The sequence below is a fragment of the Lissotriton helveticus genome, chromosome 9 (assembly GCF_964261635.1).
Source record: "Lissotriton helveticus chromosome 9, aLisHel1.1, whole genome shotgun sequence".
Taxonomy (NCBI): Eukaryota; Metazoa; Chordata; class Amphibia; order Caudata; family Salamandridae; genus Lissotriton; species Lissotriton helveticus.
Genome location: NC_136070.1, coordinates 111,135,206 through 111,161,855, shown reverse-complemented (window position 1 = coordinate 111,161,855; position 26,650 = coordinate 111,135,206). Strand labels below are relative to the sequence as shown.

The following is a 26,650-nucleotide window of genomic DNA, read 5'->3' as shown; positions in this document are numbered from 1 at the left end:
AGTACATGGTATCAATTTAGAGAGAGAACAGCTAGGCTGTGGGCCTGATTAGCAGGGCCACAGCCATACTAAAGTCGAAAAACCAGTGAAGCACAGCAGAAAGTGGGGGTAACCATAGGAAGCAGACCGTACTCTCCTACACTCAGGTCCCTCAACCGCTTCCTCCCGAACGAGAAGTTTAACATCCTCACGTTGGCTCTGGGCCTCTCTGCCTTTGATCCCAGAGACTGAAGGTAGCGGTGGACTTGCAGAATACCTATTTCCACATCCCCGTTCTCTCAGCCCACCCGGGTTACCTACGGTTCACGGTAGGCCATGAGCATTTTCAGTTTACCCTACTCCCCTTTGGCCTTACCAGTGCCACTCGGGTGTTCACAAAAGTGATTGCAGTGGTCGCAATCTGAGCAGATCAGGGGTTCCAGTCTTCCCGTCATAACGATTGGCTGTTGAAAGCGGGTACGTCCCAGACTGTCGTCTCCCACCTCCAGAATACGGCAGACCTCCTGCATTCGCTGGGGTTCACTATCAATGTGCCAAAGTCACACCTGATTCCCTCTCAGAAGCTCCTTTTCATCGGAGCAGCTCTGGATACAGCACAGGTTTGGGCTTATTCTCCCGAGCAGCGAGTCCAGGATTTTTGGGCTATAATACTGATGTTTCAGCCTCTAGCTGGGATTTTGGTGAGAATGACCCTGAGGCTGCTGGGCCTCATGGCCTCCTGCATCATGCTTGTGGATCATGCCAGATGGCATGTGTGGGCTCTGCAGTGGGGCCTGATGCGCAGCATCAGGGGAATTTTCCCAATGTCGTCTAGATCTCGGAGGGAATTGCAATGGTGGCTCACGAACCACTACTTGGTCAACAGCATATCCCTCTCCCTTCCCAAAACAGAGTTCACAGTGGTGACAGATGTGTCACTCCTGGGATGGGGTGGACACATGGGAGAGGCAGAGATCAAGGGTCTCAGTTCCTCAGCGGAGTCTGGGCTCCACATCAACCTTTTAGAACTTTGGACGATCTGTTTTGCACTGAAGGCATTCCTTCCTTCTGTCAAAGGAAGAGTAGTGCAGGTGTTCACGGACAACACCACCGCCATGTGGTTCTGCAATATTCAGGGCGGGGTGGCATTGTGGACCCTATGTCAAGAGGCTCTTCACATTTGGACATGGCTGGAACATCAGGGAATATCCCTGGTGGTTCAACACCTTGCAGGCTCCCTGAACACCAGGGCGCACAAACTCAATCGCCAGTGCATAATGGATCACGAATGGCGTCTTCACTCGGAGGTGGAGCAAGATCTTTTTCAGCAGTGGGGAAAGCCTTTCTTAGATCTGTTTGTCACCAAAGAGAACGCGCAATGTCAACAGTTCTGCACTGTGGAGTTTCCAATGCGGCACTCGCTCGCCAACGCTTTTCGTTGCAAGTGGAATTGCGGCCTCCTGTATGCCTTCCCACCTGTACCACTTCTACCCAGAGTGCTGAAGAAGATCAAGCGTGACCGGGCACAAGTCATTCTTGTGGCTCCCGAATGGGCACAAAGAGTCTGGTACCCCAAGCTCTTGAGCATGGCCATCGATCCTCCAATCAGACGGCCTCTTCGGGAGGATCTTCTGTCACAGCAGTAGGGGACGATCCTCCACCCGAATCTGTCCAGCCTCCAACTCCTTGCGTGGAGATTGAGCAGCCACAGTTGACAGCTTTCAATCTTCCTCCCGAAGTCTGTAACTTCATCTTGGCAGCCAGGAGTCCCTCCACTAAAATGGAATACGCCTGTAGATGGAACAAATTTATGGTGTGGTGCACAGCAAAGGCTGTGGATCCTCTTTCTGCTCCTTCAGAGATTCTCCTCTTCATTCTATCATTGGCCCAGCAGGGCTCCGCTCTGGGCACTCCTAAAGGCTATCTTTCGGCCATCTCTGCCTTTCTTCACCTCCCTGATCAGCCTTCTCTCTTCAAGTCCCTGATTGTAAATAGATTTCCAAAGGGCATTACTCTTCTCTTTCCTCCTTCTCTTTTCGTAATGCCCCGAATCGATGGATCTTGAAACTTGCCCTTACTTATCTTATGTGTGCTCCCTACGAGCCACTACATAATCGTCCTCTTTGTCTTCTTACTTTAACAGCCACTTTCCTGCTTGCCATCAGCTCTGCCAGCAGGGTGAGTGAGCTTCAGGCTCTGTCCTCCAAGCCTCCCTTCCTTGCTGTTCATCTGGACAAAGTGGTCCTTTGCACTAGGCCCTCTTTTCTGCTGAAAGTGGCTACCTCTTTCCACATAGGTCAAACCATCACATTGCCCACCTTCTTCCTGCCTCCGCACCCTTCCAAAGAGGAGGAGAGACTCCATCGTCTGGACCCAAAACGTGCGCTGTCCTTTTACCTTGACCATACTAAAGAGTTCCGGGTGGACGATCAACTCTTCTTGGGTTATGGGGCTCCAAGAAAGGTTGGGCTGTGCACAAAAATACCATCTCTTAATGGGTTGTCGTATGCATCAAAATCTGCTATTCTTCAGCGAAAAAGAAACCTCCAGTAGGACTGCACGCCCACTCTACCAGGGCGACGGCAGCCACTACTGTTTTGGGACATGGAGTTCAGCTGATTGACATATGCAAGGCAGCCACGTGGGCATCCCTGCTCACATTCACAAAACATCACTGCCTGGACATACATTAGTTATAGATTCCTTACCGCCCCACCCATCCTACCTGTTCTGTGAACTGACTTCTAGGGCTAGGGACTCCCTTCTAGGGCCCTAGTTATGGGCACTAGTGGTCAGTGTCTTGCATGCGCTTCTGGCATGAAAAGTCGTGTCAGAACTGACGTCAGTGCGCAGGGGCGAAGCCTAAGTAGACACTGGGATGTCATCCCAGCAACCACAATGCCGACGATGGATGCGGAGTTGACCAACGCCACCTACTGACACGCAGGGGTACTTCTACAGAAATATTCTCCAGATCCAGTCTGACGCCTGGGGGTAATTCTGAGGTAAGGAATCTAAAACTAATATATGTCTCTTACAGATACATTGTTACCGAAGGTAAGTAACTTGTTCAGTGGTGTTATCAGAGCAGACAGAGAAGCAACCACAATCTGGGTATCATCGGCATATGATAGCAGAGAGAAGTCAAATGTTAAGCACGTTAAAAAGAGTCGGTCCCAAAGAAGACACTCGCTGCATTCCTCAGGACAGTGAAAAGGATCCCAATTCAAACTCCTTAAAGGTTTTGTCTGTTCACGCTAACTCAAAAAGGACCTTAGAAGGGACAAGGCCAATCCTTGACTCCAATACTAGCCAGACGGTCAACTAAAAGCGCTTGATTGACCCTAGAAAATGCCCCAATTAAGTCTAAGAGTATTAGAGCGCCACACTAGCCATTATCCAGAATGAATCTGATCTCCTCAGTAGGCATTATCTGCACAGTTTCACTGCTATGACAGCTCCTGAAACCAAATTGAGTATGGTCTAGGAGTTTGTGCTGTTAGATTAAACTGGCCAGTTGGTTATTAAAGGCCTTTTCAATGATTTTCGCGGCAAAGGGGAGCCTAGAAATAGGTTGATAGCTGTTAGTGTCCCAGGGATCCAAGCTCAGCTTCTTTAATAATGGTAGTATTGACACTTTTTTCCAGAGTATGGGGAATCGTCCAGTGTTAATCATTTTGTTACAAATTAAGGTAAGATTGTTCTCAATGACCTCTGGGGCCAATTGCATGATAGTCACGGGACATGAGTCATAGGGTGAACTGGATTTCGTGGGATTGATCAGTTCTATCACCTGTTGGTTGTTAAGGCGGTGAAGTACCTAAAAGTGGCTATCACAGTGTTTTGAGTGGTCTGTCTGTCTTTCTTTGCTAAAAGAGTGGATGGTGCAGCGACCTTGTTAAAAATAGGTTCCACTTTATTTTGGAAGATTGTGTCCAAAGAATTACAAAAGAGCATACTACTTTCCTGTATGTCATTAGATGGGACATTTGAGAACTTCTTCACTATCATAAACAGTTCTTTCATGGGTTTGTTAGACAATTTTATTTCGTGAGTGAAATACTGTGCTTTTTCTTACCTTAGCATGGATTTGTAGATTGCAATACATTGCTTATAATGTCCGAGTCGGAAAAATACCGACTCCTATTTACCGAATCGGTATATTTTTGCCTCCTACATCTGAAAAAGCCAATTCCGGTCAGTAATGGCGGAACTTCGGTATTTTCGGTCATTACCCACCAGTATTTGCCTATCTACATCTGGCCCTCTATCTTGGGAAATCGCAGGAGCCAGACACTCTTTCGCTTAGCCACTCATACTTGTCCACAATGTGAGTACTCAGAGACGCAGTTTAGTTTCAAATGTTTATTTCAACAAACGTGCTCTATGGTGCAGAACACCAGCCAATACTGGTAGCAGAATGCATAAACACAATATAGACAGCATTGTTACAATCCCATATAATATGAATGGGGATGTCATGTCATAAAAAACAATGGAAAAGGACTAAATGACCTAACTACCCTCCCTGTAACAAGAGATAGTTTATTATAAAACAGAAGACCTCTGAGCTTTGTCAGCAGACCCCCATACCTCAAGGCCTAGATGCAGTGTTCACATCGCAGGACAAACATATGTCTTCTCTCTGTAAAGATGTATCTCGAAGAGTTCAAAAACAAGTTGCGGTTGCAATATGAAAGTACATGATGTCCAGAAGTGCAAAATATACGCATGCAGTGTTGTGCGCAAAAGCAGCCTCATGGCAGCGAAGCTCATGCTAACTTAGCAATTGTCGACAATGGACCTATAAACCTTACTACAGGTCCCGGGCTCACTGTGCCACTTAATTCAAGCTATCCTGGCTGATGAGGGGTGAAACCCTGAAACCGGTCCTAGGATACTTGTTTCAAGTCCAGGGAGGACCTGGCTTGGCAGTTCGGGCTGGACTATTCCCATGAGGGACAGGGTCAACACTGATTTCTATATGGCCAGATCTAAACTGGGGTGGCATGGTGAGCAAACGAATGATGAATTTAACTCAGATCTCTTGACTGGGGATGAATATTTTGATTTGTTCTGCATTCCGTCCATCAATTGTGTGTCTTTTGCTTTCTCGCCCTAAGTGTGCCGGGTATACCCAGACGTGTGTCCCGGGCTCACTGTGCCACTGGATTCAAGCTATCCTGGCTGATGACCGGTGAAACCCCGAAACCAGTCCTAGGATGCTTGCTTCCGGTCCAGGGAGTACCTGGCTTGGCAGTTCGAGCTGGACTGTTCCCATAAGGCACAGGGTCAAGACTGATTAGCATATGGCCCGGTCTAAATTGGGGTGGCATGATGAGCAAAAGAATGATAGATTTAACCCAGATCTCTTGATTGGGGGTGAATGTTTTTATTTGTTCTGCATGCTGTCCATCAATTGTGTGTCTTTTGCTTTTTCGCCCTAGGTGTGAAGGGTATGCTCAGACGTGGGTCCTGGGCTCACACTGCCACTGGATTTAAACTGTCCTGGCTGATGAGTGGTAAAAGCACGGAACTGGTCCTAAGATGCTTGTTTCCGGTCCAGGGAGGACCTGGCTTAGCAGTTCGGGCTGGCCTGTTCCCATGAGGCACAGGGTCAACACTGATTTGCATATGGTCAGGTCTAAACTGGGGTGGCATGGTGAGCAAAAGAATGATGGATTTAAGCCAGATCTCTTGACTGGGGTGAATATTTTGATTTGTTCTGCATTCCATCCATCAATTGTGTGTCTTTTGCTTTCTCACCCATAGGGCGCCGGGTATGCTCTGACGTGGGTCCCAGGCTCAGTGTGGCACTGGATTCAAGCTATCCTGGCTGATGAGATGTGAAACCCCGAAATTGGTCCTAGGATGCTTATTTTGGATCCAGGGAGTACCTTGCTTGGCAGTTCTGGCTAGACTGTTCCCATGAGGCACCAGGTTAAGACTGATCTGCATATGGCCAGGTCTAAACTGGGGTGGCATGATGAGCAAAAAAATGATGGATTTAACCCAGATCTCTTGACTGGGGGGTGAATGTTTTGATTTGTTCTGCATTCCATCCATCAATTGTGTGCCTTTTGCTTTCTCACCCTAAGGGCGCCCTAAGGTATGCCCTGACGTGGGTCCCGGCCTCAGTGTGCAACTGGATTAAAGCTATCCTGGCTGATAATAATAAGAATAATAAAAGGCATTTATAGAGCACGCAGCTACCCTACATGGGGTGTCCCTGCGCTGTAACAGACAGTGATCAGGGCCGAGGACAACGCAGGACTAGTCATTCCAACTAAAAAGCCAGGTTTTTAAGGCCTTTCTGAATTCCTGTTCGGGCTGCATCATCCGTAAGTGTGTTGGGGGGGGGGGTTATTCCAACATTTTGTGATACCCACCTCAAACATTCTGCCACCCATTCACGCTTTCGCAAAGCGTGAATGGGTGGACAAAGCGTTTGAGGTTGGATCTTAAAGGTCTGTCTTGTTGATAAGGGCGCAGTCTCCTCCTCAGATAGATAGGCCCTCTCCCTTTGTCTGCTCGAAAGGCAAAGGTCAGGGCCTTAAATTTAATTCGCTTGGCTATGGGCAACCAGTGTAGTCGCCTGAGATAAGGAGTGACGTGATGTCAAAGCGGGGCCCTGCAGACCAGTCAGGCTGCCGCATTTTTAATGATCTGGAGTATAGGGATTAAACCAATCGGCAAACCCATTTACAGGCCATTTGCATAATCAAGGTGGGAGGTGATTAGAGCGTGGACCACGGTTTTGCGGGTTGAGTCAGTTAGAACATTTATACATTTCCTGATGGTTTTGATTTTGCCAAAACGAGCCGCCAAAACCGATTGTACATGGGTTGAGAGGTACAGATCTCACAGATGAGAGGGGAAACCCTGAAACAGATCTTAGAAGCTTGATTCCGCTACAGGGAGTACCTGGCTTGACAGTTCGGGCTGGACTGTTCCCATGACGCACAGGTTCAACACTGATTTGCATATGGCCAGATCTATACTGGGGTGGCCTGGTGAGCAAAAGAATGCTGCATTTAACCCAGATCTCTTGACTGGGGGTGAATATTTTAATTTGTTCTGCATTCCATCCATCAATTGTGTATCTTTTGCTTTCTCACCCTAAGTGTGCTGGATTCAAGCTATCCTGGCTGATGAGGGGTGAAACCCCACACCGGTCCTAGGATGCTTGTTTCAGATCTAGAGAGTACCTGGCTTGGCAGTTCGGGCTGGACTGTTCCCATGAGGCACCGGGTCAAGACTGATTTGCATATGGCCAGGTCTAAACTTGGGTGGCATGGTGAGCAAAGAAATGATGGATTTAACCTAGATCTCTTGACTGGATGTTAATGTTTTGATTTGTTCTGCATTTCATCCATCAATTGTATGTCTTGTATATTTCTGTAAGAGCACTGGAAGATGCATAGTATTAGCCTTATTGCTATATATATTACAAATAAAATGATTTCAATAATTGATTCAAATATTTTAATTTCCTATGGTCCAAAGATTTTCCCCAACAACGTTAAGATGCCATCAGGACTTTAATCTAGTCCACTCTGTATCTTGTCTATCTTTTGATACTTTCCTAAATAATCTCATCTATCTTTTCATTTATATTAAGAGAATTGTTGGGAAGATCGGTGCAACATTCAATACATACAGTGGCACAGACCCCACTTTGACTCCCAAAAGGCAATGTAATGCCTAATTATTTGGAACTAGCTACTTGGCATCAGTGACTAATTGTTCTGTCAACTTCCCTAAGGCTATAGAAGTTGAATTAGTCTTTCCATCTAAAGTAAGAATCACCCAATACATGAGAATTACAACTGAAAAGAACCCAGTGATGGTTAAAAAAGCCTGCCTATCCCCTTTTTATTCTAAGATATGCTTATCAAATGGTCTCATAGCAGAAGCAACGTATGCTGGATAACACAGCCCAGTCTAGTCTAGAAGTGCCAAGATAGGCCTCTGACCTGCAAATGAAATATGCATGACCTTTATGTGGGTGGTGCTTGTGAAAATTTTTGGCACAAATTGCTTTTTAATGGCAGTTATCACTTCCATATTAATCAGGACTGTTACTGTCTGCAGGCAGGAATCTGGTATGTGTGACTGTCTCCCAGTTAGCTACTTTTTGTAATAACGTCCTGTTACCCCTCCAAATGAGAGTGTAGATAGTTTGTTGTGGCATTCCTTTTTAACCCTGAAAACAGATTTTCAATAAGCTTAGCAGACTCAAAGCACTATTGTTTCAACAAGAGGTAGCTGTGACTTCAGCACTTGAGACCTTCGAATTGCAGGAGGTGAAAACGGCCAGTGAAATACAATCATTGTTAGACACAAATCTACCCCTACATTTTAGGGAATTGATACTTCAAATATTTAATGCTTCTGATACCACGGGCCTGGCACACTTTTTTAAACTTGTGGGCTCAAGCCTCCTTACTTCTTTTCAAACCATTTTTGGAGTAATAGCAGCTTTTATACATTTGATTTTTTCCTGTGTATTCGGCGGGTTCACACTGTTGCTCATCTTGACTTGTGGCATCATTGTGCTATTCCTTCTATGCCTCAATGGCTACCCCATCTGTGTTTCTGCCTGGGCAGGTATCGCTTCAGCTATACCGTGAGTAAATGAAACAACTTCTTGGGATGGTGCCTTTAGAAGTTCTAGATGCCGACTGTTGTCTGATCTTCCAATATGCGTATTTCACCTATGTGCAACCTGTGTTTCGTTTCCTGTACCCTTTCCAATGGGCCCTGGATATCTGCCTGGCTAGACCAGCACACAGTTCCCTGGATTTCAAACAGTTGTTGGCCATAGTGCCCCATAATCAAGACTGTTCCTTTGGTATGCAGCTTGTGTACAATCCATTACTGGGGCCAGTGGCCGGCATTGATCCCAATCAAGCATCTTTTGGATCTCATTTTCATTGTTGAAGACAACACAAGTTCGCCTTGGATGGTCCTATCAACAACAGGAAACACGGAGCTGTTGCGGGGATTCTGTACATACACAGAACTATGCGCAGGAATACGGGACCTCGGTGTATCGGGCTATGCCTTCCTACCGCCACAGTACACACAATCCCAGGACCGACTAGCTATAGTGTCTCACTCGCTCTCCTAAACAATCACGGAGATGCAAAGGATTAGACACCTCAGAACACAACACTCCAGATTCTCAGGAATCACAGTAACAAGACATTCCCTTTTGCTCACTCACAATCGAATTGCAGGTGGGGCTAACATCTAGTGAGATACTGTCACTCCTGAATACAAATCAAATATTTAATGAGTCTGAAACAGAAGGCCTTGCTAATTTTTTGAAACATGTGGGATCCGGACCTGGGACTTCTTTTCAGATGATTTTTGGAGTAATACAGGCCTTTATCCATTCTATTTTTTCCAGCGCCTTCGGAGGGTTCCCCTTGATACTAGCGCTGGTGGGAGGAGTGCTGGTACTTCTGCTCCTGTTACGCAAGGCTGCCCATCTTGCGGTACTGCACAGACCCGAACAATTGCAACTGTACCATGACTGAATGCAACAACTTTTTAGATGCTTGCCATTGGCGACGCTTGGCTCACTTCACTTGCGTGCAACCTGTGTTCTATTGCCGGTGGTGCCCCTTCTATTAGGACTTGGATTTATGCCTCTCCAATACGTCATGCGCAGACTCACATTATGATCTGTAGGTGGGTCCATTACTGGCCCATAACCAGGCCTGTTCTGACGATGGTCATTTGATGCATGCGGCTGAATGGAATACCTGAGCGGCTGCACAGCACCTCTTACAACAGAGTTCCATAGAGTGTCACGCAAGTTGGCCGGATATGCCATTGGAAGCATCAGATTACGAGGAACACATGTGTTCCTTCTAACTGCTTAACTGGATGGCATCCCTTTTTGCTACTAAGGATAGGGATGACCTTTTGGAACAAATTGCATTCTTAAGTTCACAGAATTTGATGGATTATCCAAATTCACCTTAAATTAAATGTTTATTTTAACTATTGTGCTCTATAGTGCAGTATACAAGCCACTACCAGCAGCAAAACACCTAAACCAAAAAACTCTTAGCATTGTTGCAAGTCCATATATTATAAAGGGAGATGTAATCTTATATAGACAGTGGATAAAGGACTATAAGGCCTAACCAACCTCCCCTTGGTAAGAAGAAATATTTTTATATAATAGAAGATGTCTGGACTTAGTAAGCAAACCCCATACCTTAGTGCCTAGATGGTCCATCTACATCATAGTAACAACATGGCCCTTCTCCCTGGAAAGGTCCCCCTCCAAGTGTGTGTTAACCAAACATGCATTCCCATAATATCAAAGCACGAGTCTCTGCAGCCGCAGCTTTGTAGCATGTTTTGTCTAGGGGGTGATAGGGATGACCAGAACAGAATGACAAGGGGCATTGTTTATTTACCTTGCTCGCCGTCTTCAGACTAAACTCCAGGACCAGACAGAAAATGCACAAAGCAGACGGTTCTCATGTGAAAGGCATAAACAGAGTCTTGCAAAAATAAAGTTAAGTAGTAATGTGCACAACGTGGCATCATGGCAGGGGAGCTCACGCTAACTTAGCGATGTCGACAATGTCCCTATTGGCCATATGACAGAGCATGTTTGTTCCTTTGACCGGCTTAATTGGATGGCTACTATTTTCACTTTGGAAGGTTCGGATATTTTACTGAAATAAATGTTGTTTCAGTTGGCATCCTACATCCTGGGTCCTAGCAATATGCAATATGCAATATGCTGTGATTGAATACATTTTTTGTGCACAAACCCTTCCTAATGATTTACAATACTTCCTTTCAGTCTTATGCAATTGGTTATACTCTTTGATTCTGCTTACCACCTGACTTCTATTGTCATTTTCATGCTACCATCCTGATCAAGGGGAGGGTGTGATACTTCCCATGCAGGCCATTGTTGTTTTCCTTCTGTACGAAAGAACACATTACAGACTGTACTCTGCTTTGCACACGTTACTACACAAAGACACTTTGCTTTATACACTGTACTTTCACACAGAACATGCTGTTGTTTTTGCGTTCTGTTCCTGGGATTTAGTCTAAACACCCCAGACAATGTCAAACAACAGTGCCCCTTGTTATTGTGTTCTGGTCAGGCTCTAGCACCTAGACAAAACACGCATATGCAGCAGTTTTTTGGGAACATGTTTTTTTTGTCATATAGGTATGTACTGATAGATAACAGAAATACTTGGAGATGGATCTTTCCAAGGAGAAGATTGTGACAGCAACCTATGATGTAGAACCTTCATCTGTGTATGCTATGGTACGGGGTCTGCTGCTAACACCCAGAGATCTTCTGATATATAATCATGTTGCTTCAGTAGAAAGGGAGGGCGGTTAGGCTACTTTGTCTTATATAATGACAGCTCTATTTTTGATTTATGGACTACTTGCTATTCTGACCGTATTTGCATTAGGCATTTTCTTATTTATTGTGGCACACATACTGCATATTAAAGCACAATAGTTAAAATAAACATTTTAAACTTTCCTCGTGTCTCTATTGGAACTTATTGTGGACTAGCACAAGTTTGAGAGTGAAAGGGTGTGTCCTGCAACCTCAATTCCTGAGAGGGTTGGGAGTGTTGTGTTCTGGGGTGTCTAATCACTGTTCCTCTGTGAGTGAGTAGGAGGGTAAGTGAGACACTATAGCTAGCTAGTTGGTCCCATGCTCATGGGTGCTCATGTTGCAGGATGACTCTGTCCCTGTGTACTAAGGTTCCATGATGCCAAGCATTGTTCTGTGACTGAGCAGAATTTCTGCAACACCATGTTACTCCCCCATGCTATATTCAATCCTTGTTCTTAACAACTATGTTCGTATTCTTCAAATACACTTTACATTTCTAACCCTATTGGTTACCATTTTTGTCCCATCCTTTTTACCTCTTTATACCCCACTAGTACCACCCCTCTCTAGTGAATCTACCACCAGCAAGGATAAACTAGACAGGCTGCTAATCTTTTGGTGTTGCTGCTGCAATTCTGTTACAATTACTAAATAAAAAGTGAGTATGTAAAAGTTAGGAAAACCAAGAGTTAGAACATAAAATGTTCTGAAACAAAGCATTGAGTGGGGAAAAAAGTTGAAATAGAAAACATTTGAATTTGGTTAAGTAGGGGATTGGAGTTAACTGTAGGTTAAGGGTAAAGTTAGTTTAAGATTAAGGGTGTCTATTAGAGTTAGTGTTTGTTTAATGGTAGAGGTAGGTTAAGGGCTGGAGATAAGGTTATAATTATTTAATTTATGTATGACTCATAGAGAGCCTCTTTTATTTCAGTTTCTGAACCTCAAAACCCACTGCTATGACATCACAAACGCTTATAATAAAATGGGTTACCCACTGTTGTGATGTCATAGAGGCCTTCCATGCCACGCTGACAATGCTCCCGGAGATCCTCTCAGTGCTGCTCTGCTTGCCTGCTTTGACTGAAAGCAGAAAGCACAGCTGCAAAAGGGCAAATAAGGAGGGCTGGGAAGAAGGTGAGGGTGAAACTTTCAGTGAATCATTGAGGAGTTGTTGGGGAGCCTTAAGGGTGTGATTATTTTTCAAGGCAACATTCACAAAAATGTACAGAGTAAGTGGTTGTTTAAAGGATGGTGGTCTTACATTCACTTTTCACAGGAGAGAAGACGACAAAGGGCTTCCTTATTGCAGGTTAGAGTGGGCACTCCAGTGGCTGTCAGCTTAGTGCTCCATCCGAATCCATTTCGTGTTTTCGCCCAGACTGAGCAGCAGCAGCAGCAGTCGGTGGTCGAGACGCTGAGCTGCTGAACCGCCGAACGGCTCGCGGTTCTCGCCTTTTCCGTCCTCCGTCCTCAGCCGCCCATAACCTGTAGATAGCTGCTAGAAGCCGCCCCTTCCCCCAGAGCAGACCAGCGGGAAACAGTGCGGTATAGAGCGGCTGCGATTTTCAGCGCTGAGGTGGAGACCGGAGTAGAGACCAGACCTCCGGACAGAGGTGCAACCAAACAACCAAGCAGGCAAGTTGGCAGGCGCACGGGTGGGGGCTCAAGTGTACGAGTGTGAGAGCGCGGCCCCCCTTAGCAGGAGGCCACAGAGTAAAGTGCCCAGGAGAGTTCACGGAGGCAGCCCAGCTAGGCTGGGTGTGGCTTGCGACTTCCAGCGAGCCCTGCTCTCTCACTCCCACCCCTCCTATTGCTACCTACTGCCACCTACTGCTACCTTGAGACTGGAACTCAGCTGCTCCACGTAATTTTGAATTCTCCCCTCTTGGGGTTGTGTAACGGGGGATGCGGTCGGGGAAAGTCAGAAGCGCACCCCCACCAAAAGCGAAGGTTAAAGAGGTTGCAGCCAAAGATCTCCAAAGCATGAACTCCCCAGGCCCTTGTCTTTCAGTTCAAGATGAAATACACTGGGGGCAAGTACCGGGAACCTCAACAGACGCAACACCAACACACTTAACAACCGGATGCAACTGGCCAAAACCTATATCGAAAACACCTACAGCGGTGACTCGAGTAGCGAAACGGGTAGCAGCACCAAAGGCATTTCCGCGGTCCCACTCAGGCACCACTCAGCACCAAATAGCAGCAAACGGCACTGATTTCGGACTTCCGAAAAGTTGTAATAAAATCTACCTCAGTTAATCAACACTGTAATGACTCTAGGGCCCCGAAAACAAGAGATGACACCAGTATTAGCTCAGCCTCAGTGAGCGTGCCACCACGTGCGCTCCCAGCGGGAAAAAGATCACTAGCCGGGAGTACGGGAGAAGTTCCCAGTCACCTCAACAATTGGAAGCCCCATACGAAGCAACCACAGCTGTTCCAAGCCTCCAACTCTAATCATCCAAAGCTCTCATTCCGCTAGAACTCAGACAAAAGGAAAACAACCAAGTCTTCCAGGCACAAATACACCACCCCTCCTGCTTCTGTCGATCATTTCAATCATCAGACACTACTTTCATCCTCACCAGGTATTAATGGACCTCAAAATCTTAACGAAGGGGCCCCTGCCAATCAGATGACCACAAACATCTCAAATTTAATAGGGAGCCAGACAAAACCCCAGGGTACTCAACACATCAAAGTTCAGGAGTCTGTCTACCCCAATTCCAACAAAAACAATTGTGACAAGCCTAGTTTCTCCTCACTTTTGTTTGAAGCGCAAGCAGAACAACAACAGGGCCAGACCCCCTGCCGAGCAAATCTACAGGAGGAGCAGTTTCCCTTCCCTGATACGCATTTTTCAAACTTTTTGTTGCAATCATCCCAAACAAGGGAACAACTCAGCAGGACCCCGGGACTTCTACAAACCCCCCCTCCAGTATGTTCAAAACACTGGACACTCTACGCCCAGGCATCTCCAACTGAACCAGGCAGTCTCCCAGCGCCTTCAGCCTGGCAGCTCTTGTAACAAACAATGGACACCACGCTGACAAGCTGGACACCCAAGTGGACCTCCTAAACATCTTAGCAATCCATGTTCAGGGGGTAGAACAGAAATTGCATAGTTTCAATGAGATGGTGTCGAGGGTGCAGCGAGACTGGCAAACAACATACCAAACGTGCAACTGCCACTGCACCCAAATCATAGACAAACTAGCGGTGGTCCCCATCCTTCTGTCAGAGCAGGGAAGCTTCAGTAAATAATGTTCCACAAACGTAGCACGACCATGAGGCACCATGGGTGACAGACACTGAACAACCCCGCCCCATGGGGGGCAGACCCCCAGTGGTGCAGCCTGCAACCCAGAACAATCACAGACAGACCTTACAGCATCCAGTCCAGCAAAAACCATTGCCAATCTAATCATTTCAGTCCCACAATCAACAGACAATGGAGAGCAGGTCAGCTAACAGCAACCAAGATATTAACCAAGCGGGAGAGAAAACTTCTAAGAAAAACAAGAAACAGAAGGCACTCCAGACAGGCAATCAACTTATTTCCCGTTAACACCGACCAGGGACTGAAACAGAGTGACCACGTTGCGGGATTTACTCCTCCAGGCACAATCATAAACAAGGACCAACCGAACCCTTTATCCACCCTACCCACTTTTCCCAGTTGCCCAAAAAACACCAAAAGGGATCAACCAGAGTTTTGGAAAGTATACAGCATATTTAAGCCTCCAAGGAAAGAGAAACACCTTCTATCCACCCAGGCAACACAATCTGGGAACCCCCCAATGACACCAAAGAACGTTAAGAAAGAAATAAGTATAATCAGCCCACGTGTTGTATACTAAGTTACTGACAAAGAGAGGAAAGAAAACTGCTATCCAGATTTAACCCATAACCTAAACCCGGGAAGCAATCAAGCAACCTGGATAAAGGTCAATGAACAATCAACACAAAACAACACAGACGCTATCTTGACCACTTCTTCAACAATCACAGAGCCAACACTGGCAGACAAAGCATCGGTAAGGGTTGCACACCTTGTGTCGCAGCGGGACTCCTCTTCAGACATCAATAAATTGTACTTTATCCCCCACTACGTATCAAGGGGAAATCATGACATTTTAAACAAAAGCGTCCTGCTTAAACTCTTTAAAGCACTGCCCCCTTTGAGCCACATAACTACCAGGCATATAGTTAGTATAACGTTTAAACAGAACACACATTTCATGGGCCAAGAAACAACCACAGCTTCGTTCTCAGCCACTCCTCTTATTGAACAAATCTGGCAGCCACCAAATTACTCCCAGGCTGCAACATCTGCTCCTGGAATGTGTTCGGCCTTAGTACTAAACTAGAAGATCCAGGCTTCTTGGAATTCATCTCAAAGTATAAAATTATTCTCTTTCAGGAAACCTGGTTGACAAACCCTACACCTATAATCGAATACAAGGAATTCTTGAGGCCGGCTAAAAAAGTCACCAATCTAGGGAGAGCCAAAGGAGGCCTTTCAATCATTATTTCAACCGACATTCCATGGTAAGTTTCAATAATAGATCTTGAGTTCTCTTGATTGCAATGCGTCAAACTTGAAACCCGCTCCTCACTTGTCTTCTCATTTATAACATCTATATTCATCCAGTGTTCAAGCGAATAAGGACAAGAGTTGATCACTTACTAGCAACACTGGCATAATTAAAGCTTGCCCATTCGGATGCAAACATTATCCTGTCAGGGAATATTAATATGAATCTACTGGTAGTTATTGAGGAGCGTATACAAGCACCGAAAAAACGAGACACTCTAAGCAAGGGATGTGTGGCCAGTCTGGTTGACCCTTTCAATGAGCATGCTAAACAGGAGCAGCTGTCATTCCGACAGACAGCCTGCTGCATACACTAGGATCACCCAAAAATCAGCTTCAACACTAGACTATACTTTCATGGATCAAGACCTTTTCCATCGATCACAAACTTCCAATTAATGAACAGGACAGAAAGTGACCACTAACCGCAATCGTACATGTTGCTATGTAACATTGATAACTCAGTACGAACCAGAGTATTAACTCAACAAACGCAATGCTACAATTTAAAACCACTTGCATGGAAAACGGATTTGATCAACGACATTATGGAGACATGCACCCACTTCATTGAAAGATTCCAAACCCATTAACACACAGGCATGGGAGCACTTCACCCTAGAACTAAATCAAACGTTTTGCAACCAGGCCACAGGCAAAAAACTAAAAAGACATCAAGAGGCCGATTGAATCACAAAAAATCTCAGGACCAAAAAACAAACATCTTAGAAGACTACGCACCCAGAGCTCTGCCACCTCCCAGGACCTCTTGCTATTAATCACTACAGACAGAAAAGACCTAAAAAGAGACACTAGGCGGCAAAGAAAGCATTCCGAGAACAACTATGAGCCAAACTCCACCATTCCAGTAAACGAAGGTATTCTAGGCTCTTTAGGGAAATAATCAACCAGCTAACAAACGGCAAGAATCAGCATTACAACTCTGACTTAATGGAGGACTCCTGGAGAGCCCACATCGATTTCCTACACAATGAAACGTCGTCTGTCCGGCAACTTGTGGTTCTGAGGCAGGCGAGGGGACAATCGTTGCAAGTTGCGTCCAAATCACCTCCAACCCAGAAGCACCTGAATACTTCCCTTAATTCCAGAATGAGCAAGTTCTAAAAATCATTCAAAAACTGAGATTCGAGAGAGCTCCAGGACCGGGCTGCCAAACGCCTTGTTTCGGCACGATCCTTCATTCTGGTCCGACCTCCTTACGCCACTCTTCTCTTCCATCCAAGCATCCTGTACCATCCCAGAGTCCTGGAGGGGCAGTGTTTTAAATTCAATACACAAGTCAGGCGCCCGTTCTGACCCCTCCAACTACCGTCTGATAGCCTTAATCGATGTGGAGGCAAAAATGTACGCATCCAACTTGTTGGTTGACCTGGAGGACTGGGTTAGAAGATGTAACCTTGTTCCCTACACACAAACAGGATTTAAGGCAGGGATGGGCACACTCACGAATATCTCTGTGGTCACCCTGCTAGCCAACCAAGCCCTCGCTAAAATCCATTCCTCTTTATGCGCGCTTTATTGACCTCAAAGCGGGTAGACTCATACAAATACCTAGGTTTTCAAATAGACCGCAACCTTAATTTTAAACTACAACTGGGACAAGGCCGTACCAAAGCTAAACAACTGCAGTTTGCCTTCAGAGTCCTAAAGGAAAAACTTCCAGGTTGTTCTACAGGTCACATGCTTAAACTATTTCAGCAAAATTCTTACCCTCGATCTCATACAGCTCTGAAATTTTAAACCTCAAAGACACCACCTCCCTAAATTGGACTAAGAAACCAGATTCCTGACAGACAAGGGGCATTAGCCAAACACCTGGAGAATGAGGGATGCAGAGGACAACACCCTTACGCATCACCGCTGGAAGGGAATTGAAACCAAGGCAGGCTAAATAACTCGAAGTTTAGAGTTCTGAAGGATTCCCTCGCAGCATTGCAGCTAGAGGAGACCTGGCTCATTCTTCCCACTTATTCCAGTTTCAAAATGGTTGTCAACAAGGCAATCAAACGGACCTCATTACTAATAGACAAAACAGCCTTTTAAAAAAAAGAACATGCCTGGGCCGTGATCCAAGGCTACCATTGGCTGAAACCTCAACCATATCTGCTAGGCCCCTTTCCCCAGCAGAAAAAGCATTACCTAACATTACTGCGGCTCGGGTCAGTTCCATCAAATACCTGACACCAAAATGGAAATACCCCTGGCTATCCAAGGAACGCCGCTTATGCGGAGGAAGGGGCGAGTCTTTTCTACATTTACTATGCTACTTCCCCTTCCTGCCAGAAACCCGAAGAACGGTCCTTATGGAAGCCTTTAGGAAGGAACAAATAATGTCATGTAGAGTAGCCGTCATCCAATGTCTTGGAGGACTATCAACCCAACTGTCCTATAGAGCCATAAAATTCCTGAAAACTGTGGCAACAGAACTGGAAAAAAAAGAACAAATTAACTAATTTAACAAGGTTTAGCATAATCAGTTTTGAAATTCACTTATGGTATTGTCAGTATGTTTTATATTCATTTTTTATTTTTTTATATTTTTTTTAACCTAATTGCTGAGTACGTACCTCTGCGTGTTGTATTTCAAAATGTACATTTCCTGTATGGTGGTTTTCCACCCTTTTATGATTTTTTTAATGAAATCAAATACAAGTATTTATCTCTCTCTACATTCAAGTGGAGGAGGTAAAATTGCTATTCCCCCTTCAATCGAAGCAACTGTGAAGTGTTGGAGTTTTGGAGAGGTACTGTTTACTATTCCCACTCCAACATTAGTCGAAGTAGAGACTGTGTGGGACTTTGGTGGGGTCATATTTAATATTCCCAATCCGAATAAAAAAAAAAAACATTTAAATATAGTCTAAAAACTAAAAATGTAAATCTATTTAAAATAATATATGTATTTATTAAATATGAAACAACATTAAATTTAAAAAAACTACAAATATTAATTTACAAATAAAAAAATTAAAATTACTGAAAACATTACAGAGATCTTGAACTAAAATGCTTCCCTTCCTAAGAACAAACATAGACAATAAAAATTACTAAAACATATTGTAAAAAATGAAAAACTATTATTTGAATTTAATTCTTAAATAAAGTAATTACTATGATGAATACATATACAATTCATTAACACAGTGTAATAATTAAACAAATAGCTCAACCAATTACCAATCAATTACAATTCAACAAATAATTGAAATAACTAACCAGTTAATGAATAGAAATGAATAATTAATAATTAAAATTATTTCATTAAAATAATTATTAATTGAAACAATACTTTACAATTAAAAAAATACCCATATTCTATAAATCTCAATAACCTGCTTCTAAATTAGCAATTTCTAAAATAATTAAAAATTAAATTAAATGTAATATAAAAACTCATAAACTACAATAAAACAAATGAAACACAAATAATAATATGATGCTAATCATTTTAAATACAAAAAATACCTAATATTTATCAAAATATTTAAAAAATGAAATTGTATATTACTAGGGTAAATAAAATTACAATATGTTAAACAATATTAAGAAAACAAGATAGTAAATATATTCAACATAATAAATATATGCAACATATTCTTAACTTCGATATTAAGCCCCACAATATTTTTGATACCGCAATATACTGGTCACAATATTTGTGCCCAGGATATTTTGGAGTTGATGTTTTGGTAAAACTCCTCCAGTGCACAGGGGATGAATATGAACTTGTCAAGTCCTCGGCTAGCATATAGGCATTGCATGACTGATTTCGACAACAAAGACACCAGTAAGAATTATTTTTGACAGGCCACCTTAAATTGGTCAATCCCTCCAAAAATAACTCTGCTTTTGTTGTGGCTGTCATATGGGGTTTCCCAATTGCTAAGTTGACAGACACTTTACATTCTCTTAATGAGTCGGGGAACCAAAAGATGGGCAAATGAGACATCTGCTAGTTTTTGGAAGATATGCCATTTGCACTCTGCCCAAATGAGTCCTTATGTGTGCAGTGCACCAAAAGTACTTTGAGTTTGAATTGGAGCCCACATCTATATGAAAAGATATGTGGAAGTGGCCTCATCCCAAATTCTTCGGACATATACAGCTCTAATACTGTTGAATGTCCTAAAATGCCCATGCTGAGAAGGATATATATGAAGTTTTGTTCAAATTAGTGCAAGGTAGATTCCAAGCTAATATTGGTGTGTAGCATCCCATCAGGTTATTGTTGCTGCGTACTAAGGCCAAAGCCATATGATCCCTCCAGCTATTGTAATTGAAACCCAACATACATTTTGAGCACGATGTCTTGAACACTGAAATCATGACCATAGGAGGCAAGAAATAGCTCCCTTTAAATTTTAATCTCAACAACTGCAAAATCCATACACCAAACCCCAACTTCACTTTTAACAAGAGCAAGAAACAAGTGGCAAATGCACAATGAGATCAACATACACGTTTGTGGCTACACATACATGCCTAGAGGGGAGTAGCAAGTTTCCCATTAATCACTGCTGAAGGTAAGGAATGCCTTCACCCTCGTGGGCATCCCACTATCAGCAGCACTAGGAGTGTCTCTAGAGGCTCAATTTAACCCATGGGCCGTGACCAGGAGGATAACATGGTGAGAGCGCCAACTTCTGGGGTCCACCTTCATACCCTATCAGCCCTGCTTCATCCAGTTCTCTTTTGAACTGAAGTATATTTACAAATTGTGGCAAAATCAGGGGTCTGAAATGATTCTAGAATATGTCAAGAAGCCCACAATCCAAAGCCACATTTACCAGTGATGTCATTTGAGATGTAATCAGTGATGTCACTGAGCATGTCATGAATGATGTAATATGTGATGTCATCAAGAGTGCATTGCGGGGCGCGAGTTATAGTTAGCTCTACTTAACTATAACAGCTGAATTACTCTGCTTTTATAAGAGTGAAATGTCCAACTAACTATAACGTCCCTGAAACCTATGTTTTTTTCAGTGAATTTCTACAGTTTATTAAATGCTAATTTCTAACTATAATGTCCCTCAAACCTATGTTTTTTTCTGTGAATTTCAAAGGTTTTTTAAATGCTAATTTTTAACTATAACGTCCCTAAAACCTATGGTCTTTTCAGTGAATTTCAAAGGTTTTTTAAATGCTAATTTCTAACAATACCATAGCAGTTGCGTTTGCAGAATGGTGGAGAAAGGTGAGCCTGGCCTCCGAACACCTCTTTGCAATCCCACTGTGTGGGGTTTACTGGAGGTAACAGGGGGTGTAGTTAGCCCCCAACATCAACCATAAGGCCAACTACCCCTCCTATTACCTTCACCAAGTCCCACACAGCAAGATTGCTAACTTCTCATACCAGGCCACGCCCCCTTTCTCCACCACTCTGCAAACATGCCCCCTGGCACGTTGTAAGGTGGGGAATTAATTCCCCTTGAATACTGAGGGTCCCTGGGGGCCAACTAGCCCACCAGGTACCTCCAGTAAGTGCCACAGAGCTGCATTGCAGAGAGGGGGTCCGAGGCCATGCCCCTTTTTACACCACTCTGCAAACGCAGCTCCTGGTGCAAGAGCACCTCATCGCCCCACCAGCAGTGTGCCAAGCCATGGCCAGACTTGTTTTAAAAAAAAATACATTTGGAGGGGGCGCGTGGTCTCCTTCCTCAGGCCAATTACGGCCCGGGGACCCCATCCCCCGGGCTCAGCCTTCTGCTTTAAAAAAATTATTATTATAGGGAAGGGAGGCCACGTGGCCCCCCTTCCCTGGGCCATTCTTGGACCGGGGACCCAATCCCCCAGGGCTCAGCCATTATTTATTTTATTTTTGAGGAGGAGGGCTGCGCAGCCCCCCACACCAGGCCGATTTGGGCTCTGGGGACCCCATCTCCCAGGGGCCGGCTTTTGTGTTTGGGACCGTGGGGGGAGCCCCAATGCTCCCATGGTCCCACCAGCTCCCTGTCTCCTGCGGGAGCCGGCATTGCTTTTGCACAAGGAGAGCTGCTGACACGCAGCTCCCCTGGTGCAAACGCAATCTGCTTTGGTTTTTGGACGTGAGAGCAGGCTTCCTGCTCTCGCGTCCAAAAACCATTGCAGAGTTTGCAATGACAGGATGGGAGCCGTGAAGCTCCCGCCCTGACATTGCAAACGGCAATGTACCGGGGGTGAGCAACCCAGGACATTGCAGGAGCCGGCCCTGGGGGGTGACCGCCCCCAGGGCTATGGAGGGCTCCAGGAGAGGGGGAGTGCGGCCCCTCTCCCAACATTTTCAAATGAACTGGTTAAATTGCTCTAGAAAAGCAGTTTTTGCAATGGAAATACTTCTTCCTTTAAATCCCCTTATGTAGGCAGATACACCTATTTATTTCCCTTCCTGTACATGGACTAACTCATTGTCTTGGCAGGAGTAACTTGATTAAGGAATATGAACACCCTCGAATTATTGGTTTGTGGGTCTTTACAACATCCTAGTGGGCAAGTGTCTACATATGTACCATCCAGTCACTTATCCAAAATGTACTCCAAATCGTTATACTGTCTGTGAGAGTAGATCAGAACTGAAGGCAAAAGTATATCTGATCCTGTTATCACGATCAAGAAACTTTGTTCTGCTCGAGAAACTTTTGAAGTTAAAATGTCCTGTATTAAAAAAAAGGAAAAGGGAACAAGAAACTTTATTGCAGGATTTGTTAAAACTCTTGCAACGCTCGACAAAAATGAAAAGTCATTATAATATATAAAATTGATAATTTTATCCCAAAATATATATATATATATAAATATATTTTTTTTACAGTCTTGTTAAGAACCTCCCATCATCATGACAAATGGAACTCTGTTATAAATAAACTATCCCTAACTCCTATAGTTGTGTCCCAGTAGGAGACGGCAGTATTGACATTTTTGTTCTTCACCACTGGCCATGTGCATAGCCAAGCTGCAAATAAAGATGGTTCGAAGCAGGCTGATGCAAATAGGCCGTAGGGCTATGTCTCAGGCAAGAAGTCGGTAGACATCTCGCCTCCGATAGCTTTTTTACGAAGCGTTCCATAAACCTGACCAAGGCCCAATTTAAGGTGCCATTCTGTGGGCCGAAACAAGCCAGCACTGCTCCTCTACAAGATCTGGCCTCCTTCTTGATCCAACCCTTTCGTAGTAGAGCTTTTCTATCCTCTAAGAGGTTAGGGCACAAACATAGCACATGCATTATGTCATCTCCATGGTGGCCACAGAGCCGGCACGTTTCCAGGGTGCAGTCTCTTTTCCATTTAGGGAGATTACAGCTCGTTGGGATCACCCCCATTCTCAGTTTTAAAAAACAGAGCGTAGTGCGTGCATTGAAGGTGAATTTTAAGTAGCTCGGAGGTTTCAACTGTTCATAAGTGCGAAGGGTCATCCAGCCATGACTCCGTGCCGAGAGGCTGGCCCGGTCTTCTACTGAGGAGAATCATTTCGAGCTGAGTTTTGCTAGCCTCTTGAACTCATGTTGGCTGGCATGTAGGTCCTAGCTAGCTCAAGCCAAGAGTGCTAAGTCCGCAGGACAAATAGCAATGCCCCGCTGGCCATCGACTTGTATTCAGCTGGACCCATAAATGGTGGGCCAGGCTGCCCTCCTTTGACGCCCTCAACTTATAACAGCTTACTAGAAAGGTCGCCATTTAGCCCAATGACTATCTGCAGATGCCGAATTCCAGCCTAATTTGTGCTGGTGAAGTGTACGGAGAAAGAAGGAAAATTGTTCTGAAAATGTTTGCGACTATCTTATCTAATTGGCTGCTGTCCTGTAAATTCTACTGCAAAATTGTGAATATGCCTTCTTTAGTACTTTCATAATTCTAAATTAATTTTCATTTAATTTACATAGTGCTTTGGTTTATTTTCTCGCTTTCATTTCCTTTCACTAGTGCTCTTTCACACTCTTATTAAAGTGTTTTGAAGATGTATCAATAATTCGATCTAAATCTATAATGGGACATTATTCCGTTGTAATACTAAATTGTTACATGGCCTGGAAGGAATATGAAGTACCTATCATATTTACAAATTCTTTATTCTTTCTTAGACTCCATCTCCCACTGCCCTGCAAAGTCGTGTAATGGAACCGAAAGCTGTGAGTAGTTTTAAACAGGACCACACTTTAAAAATGAATAGGAAGCTTTCTGCCATCCACTGGTAGTTTTTTGTATTTTCTACCCCACCAAGTAAGTGCGTAGGACAACCTTGAGCAAACTTATTATAAATAAGGATTGTTTCGAAATTTAGAATTAACTGGTTACATTGTGCTCAGGAGTCTACTGCTACATAAAGCAGGTCAATTCTGGAACATGCAGAATCAAATTTGGAAATACATAGTCTAAATTGTGTAGTGCAGCAGTCGTAGGGGCTCATTTATTGTTATTTAACGCAAAGCTGTACAGCAAGTTAACATGCTGGACTGCGTTGCGTGAAATGGAGAGAACAGATATGCTGTTTACAAAGATTGGTAGCATTTCTTCTCTGTACTTGCACTGGCGCACTGCGCTGCCTAGCACCTATACAACGCAACAAAAAGAGATGCCAGTGCTGAAAACATTTATTCCATACTAGCATTGATCAACCACAAACAGAAGATTAATTCCAGAGAGGGTATTGCTATTTAATTGCAATTTGCAAAAAAATAAAAAAAAAAAAATAAATAAATAAAAAAAAAAATTGCTATTAAATAGCAATACCCTCTCTGGAATTAATCTTCTGTTTGTGGTTGATCAATGCTAGTATGGAATAAATGTTTTCAGCACTGGCATCTCTTTTTGTTGCGTAGTATATCGGCTCAGCCTTGCTGAATAGAGCCAGCCCTATTTTTGTTTTCAAGTTATTATAGCACCTATACAGGCATCCTTGCACCGTACGATAGTGCAAGGTTACTTGCATTGTAGGTAGGATTATTTTTGTGCATGGGAACACCCATGCTCCATCAATGTAACTCCTACCCAGTGCAAAGTAACTCAAATCTAGACTTCCCTAAAGCACAACCACTTCGGGCAGAATTTCAAGAAACTGATGCATCTCTGCGATGAAGCAGAGCTGCTTCAGTTTCCCTGCGCCTGCTTGCGAAACCCTTGCGCCACAATAATTGCGTCATATTTACAATAAGGTGCACCATGGTGCAAGGATTGACAGATGCGTCAGAAATTCTGACGTATCTGTTGGCACAAAAGTCACGCATTGCTGGAGTTGTATCGCAAGCATGATGCAACTCTAGCAATGCATGGGGAGGCCTATACTTATTGCTCTGCGTCACTCCTTCAGACGTAAGATTTTGGGGCAGTAGAGTCATAGAAGTGGCGCAATGAAATCTTGTAGATTTCTCTGTGTCACTTCTTTGAGGCTTTACTGCGTGGGAACGCCCACCCCACATACATTATACCTGATGCAGGCATAATGTGGCTCAGGCCTCTACAAAGTGACATATCTCTCAAGATAAATCACGTTGTAAATTGGCCACAACATGACGCATTGTTTATGCCGCTGGTGCGTCACAAAAAGTGACGCATCAGCAGTGCAACAATGACGCAATGGGCTTGTAAATCTGCACCTTCGTATCTGCATCAGTAGCATATGATTTTACCTCTTGGTAACACGAATGAGGCCAACAACAGGCTAAAACTTGCAGGTCTCTTCATAAAGATATTGCTTTTAACTTAGGAAACTTTATCGTTCTCAGCTTATTTATGTGTACCATTTGCACCTGCACAATACCATTTAAAAAAGCATAAGAATGCCCCTGGCTTTCCAGCTTTCTTGATTGCGCCAGTATGTTCTAATTTGTTATAAAATGGGACAAATACAATGCTTGCATACCCATGTATGAGAAGGTATTTCTGATTAATTAAAGTATGCATTAATTTGTACTGATCATTGCTAATAACCACATAAACCTCTGAAGGTATCTGTAACCAATGCTTTAAGTTACAGTTTTGATTCATTGGACAAGATAGTGAGTTTGAATATTTATTTTGTAAGTGGTTATTACATTTTTTAAAACATTTTTTTGTCCTCATTCGCCTTCAACCCTCTTAATTAATCCAACCGCCTATTCGTAACCTTACTGATTGAACTCAGGAGTCTTTAGCATTCTTATATAGACTCGGGCAAAGGTACGTTTTATAGGTCGGGAGGATGCCAGGGGGTGAGGTTAGGTTTACTCCAACTAGGACTTTAATAGACCTGATGGACCATACGGATAGCCTGTGAACATAAAATAGTCCACGGAGTATCCAAAAAGGCATAATCATAGGACCCAGAAAAAAAAACGGAAAAAAAACGGCAACTCTACTTCCACTGAATCAACAGGTCCCAATATGCGTTTTTTTTACTGCATGATCTAGCCATGTCCATCTTGGATACTTCATATAGTGAGGTTAGCCATTCTGAGTGGTTTGGTGAAGCTGGATCTATCCAATACTTGCAGATGTGTCTCCTGGCCATTAAAATTGCATAGAATAACAAAGATCTAGCAGGTCCTACGATGTTACCATTAAGGCCAAAGATTATCAGGGGCAAATCTATATGTATTGGTACTTTCAAAATGTTCTCGAGGGTCTTCCGCACATTTTCCCAAAAGAGCCAGATGGAAGGGCAATCCTTAAACATATGTATGTCTGATGCTTCAG

The 26,650-nt window shown here is 43.9% G+C and overlaps 1 protein-coding gene across 8 annotated transcripts in view; it reads left to right on the top strand.

Annotated features, from left to right (window-relative positions):
- Nucleotides 1-26,650, top strand: part of LOC144780983 (uncharacterized) — a 1,867,627-nt gene that overhangs the window by 519,465 nt on the left and 1,321,512 nt on the right. For 7 of the 8 annotated variants that reach the window (XM_078659581.1, XM_078659578.1, XM_078659577.1 and 4 more), the window contains exon 12: nt 24,061-24,108. The exons of the other annotated variant lie outside the window; for it this stretch is intronic. In XM_078659581.1, the coding sequence (XP_078515707.1) occupies nt 24,061-24,108 (48 nt within the window). The remainder of the gene's footprint in view (nt 1-24,060; nt 24,109-26,650) is intronic. 8 annotated transcript variants of the gene reach the window in all.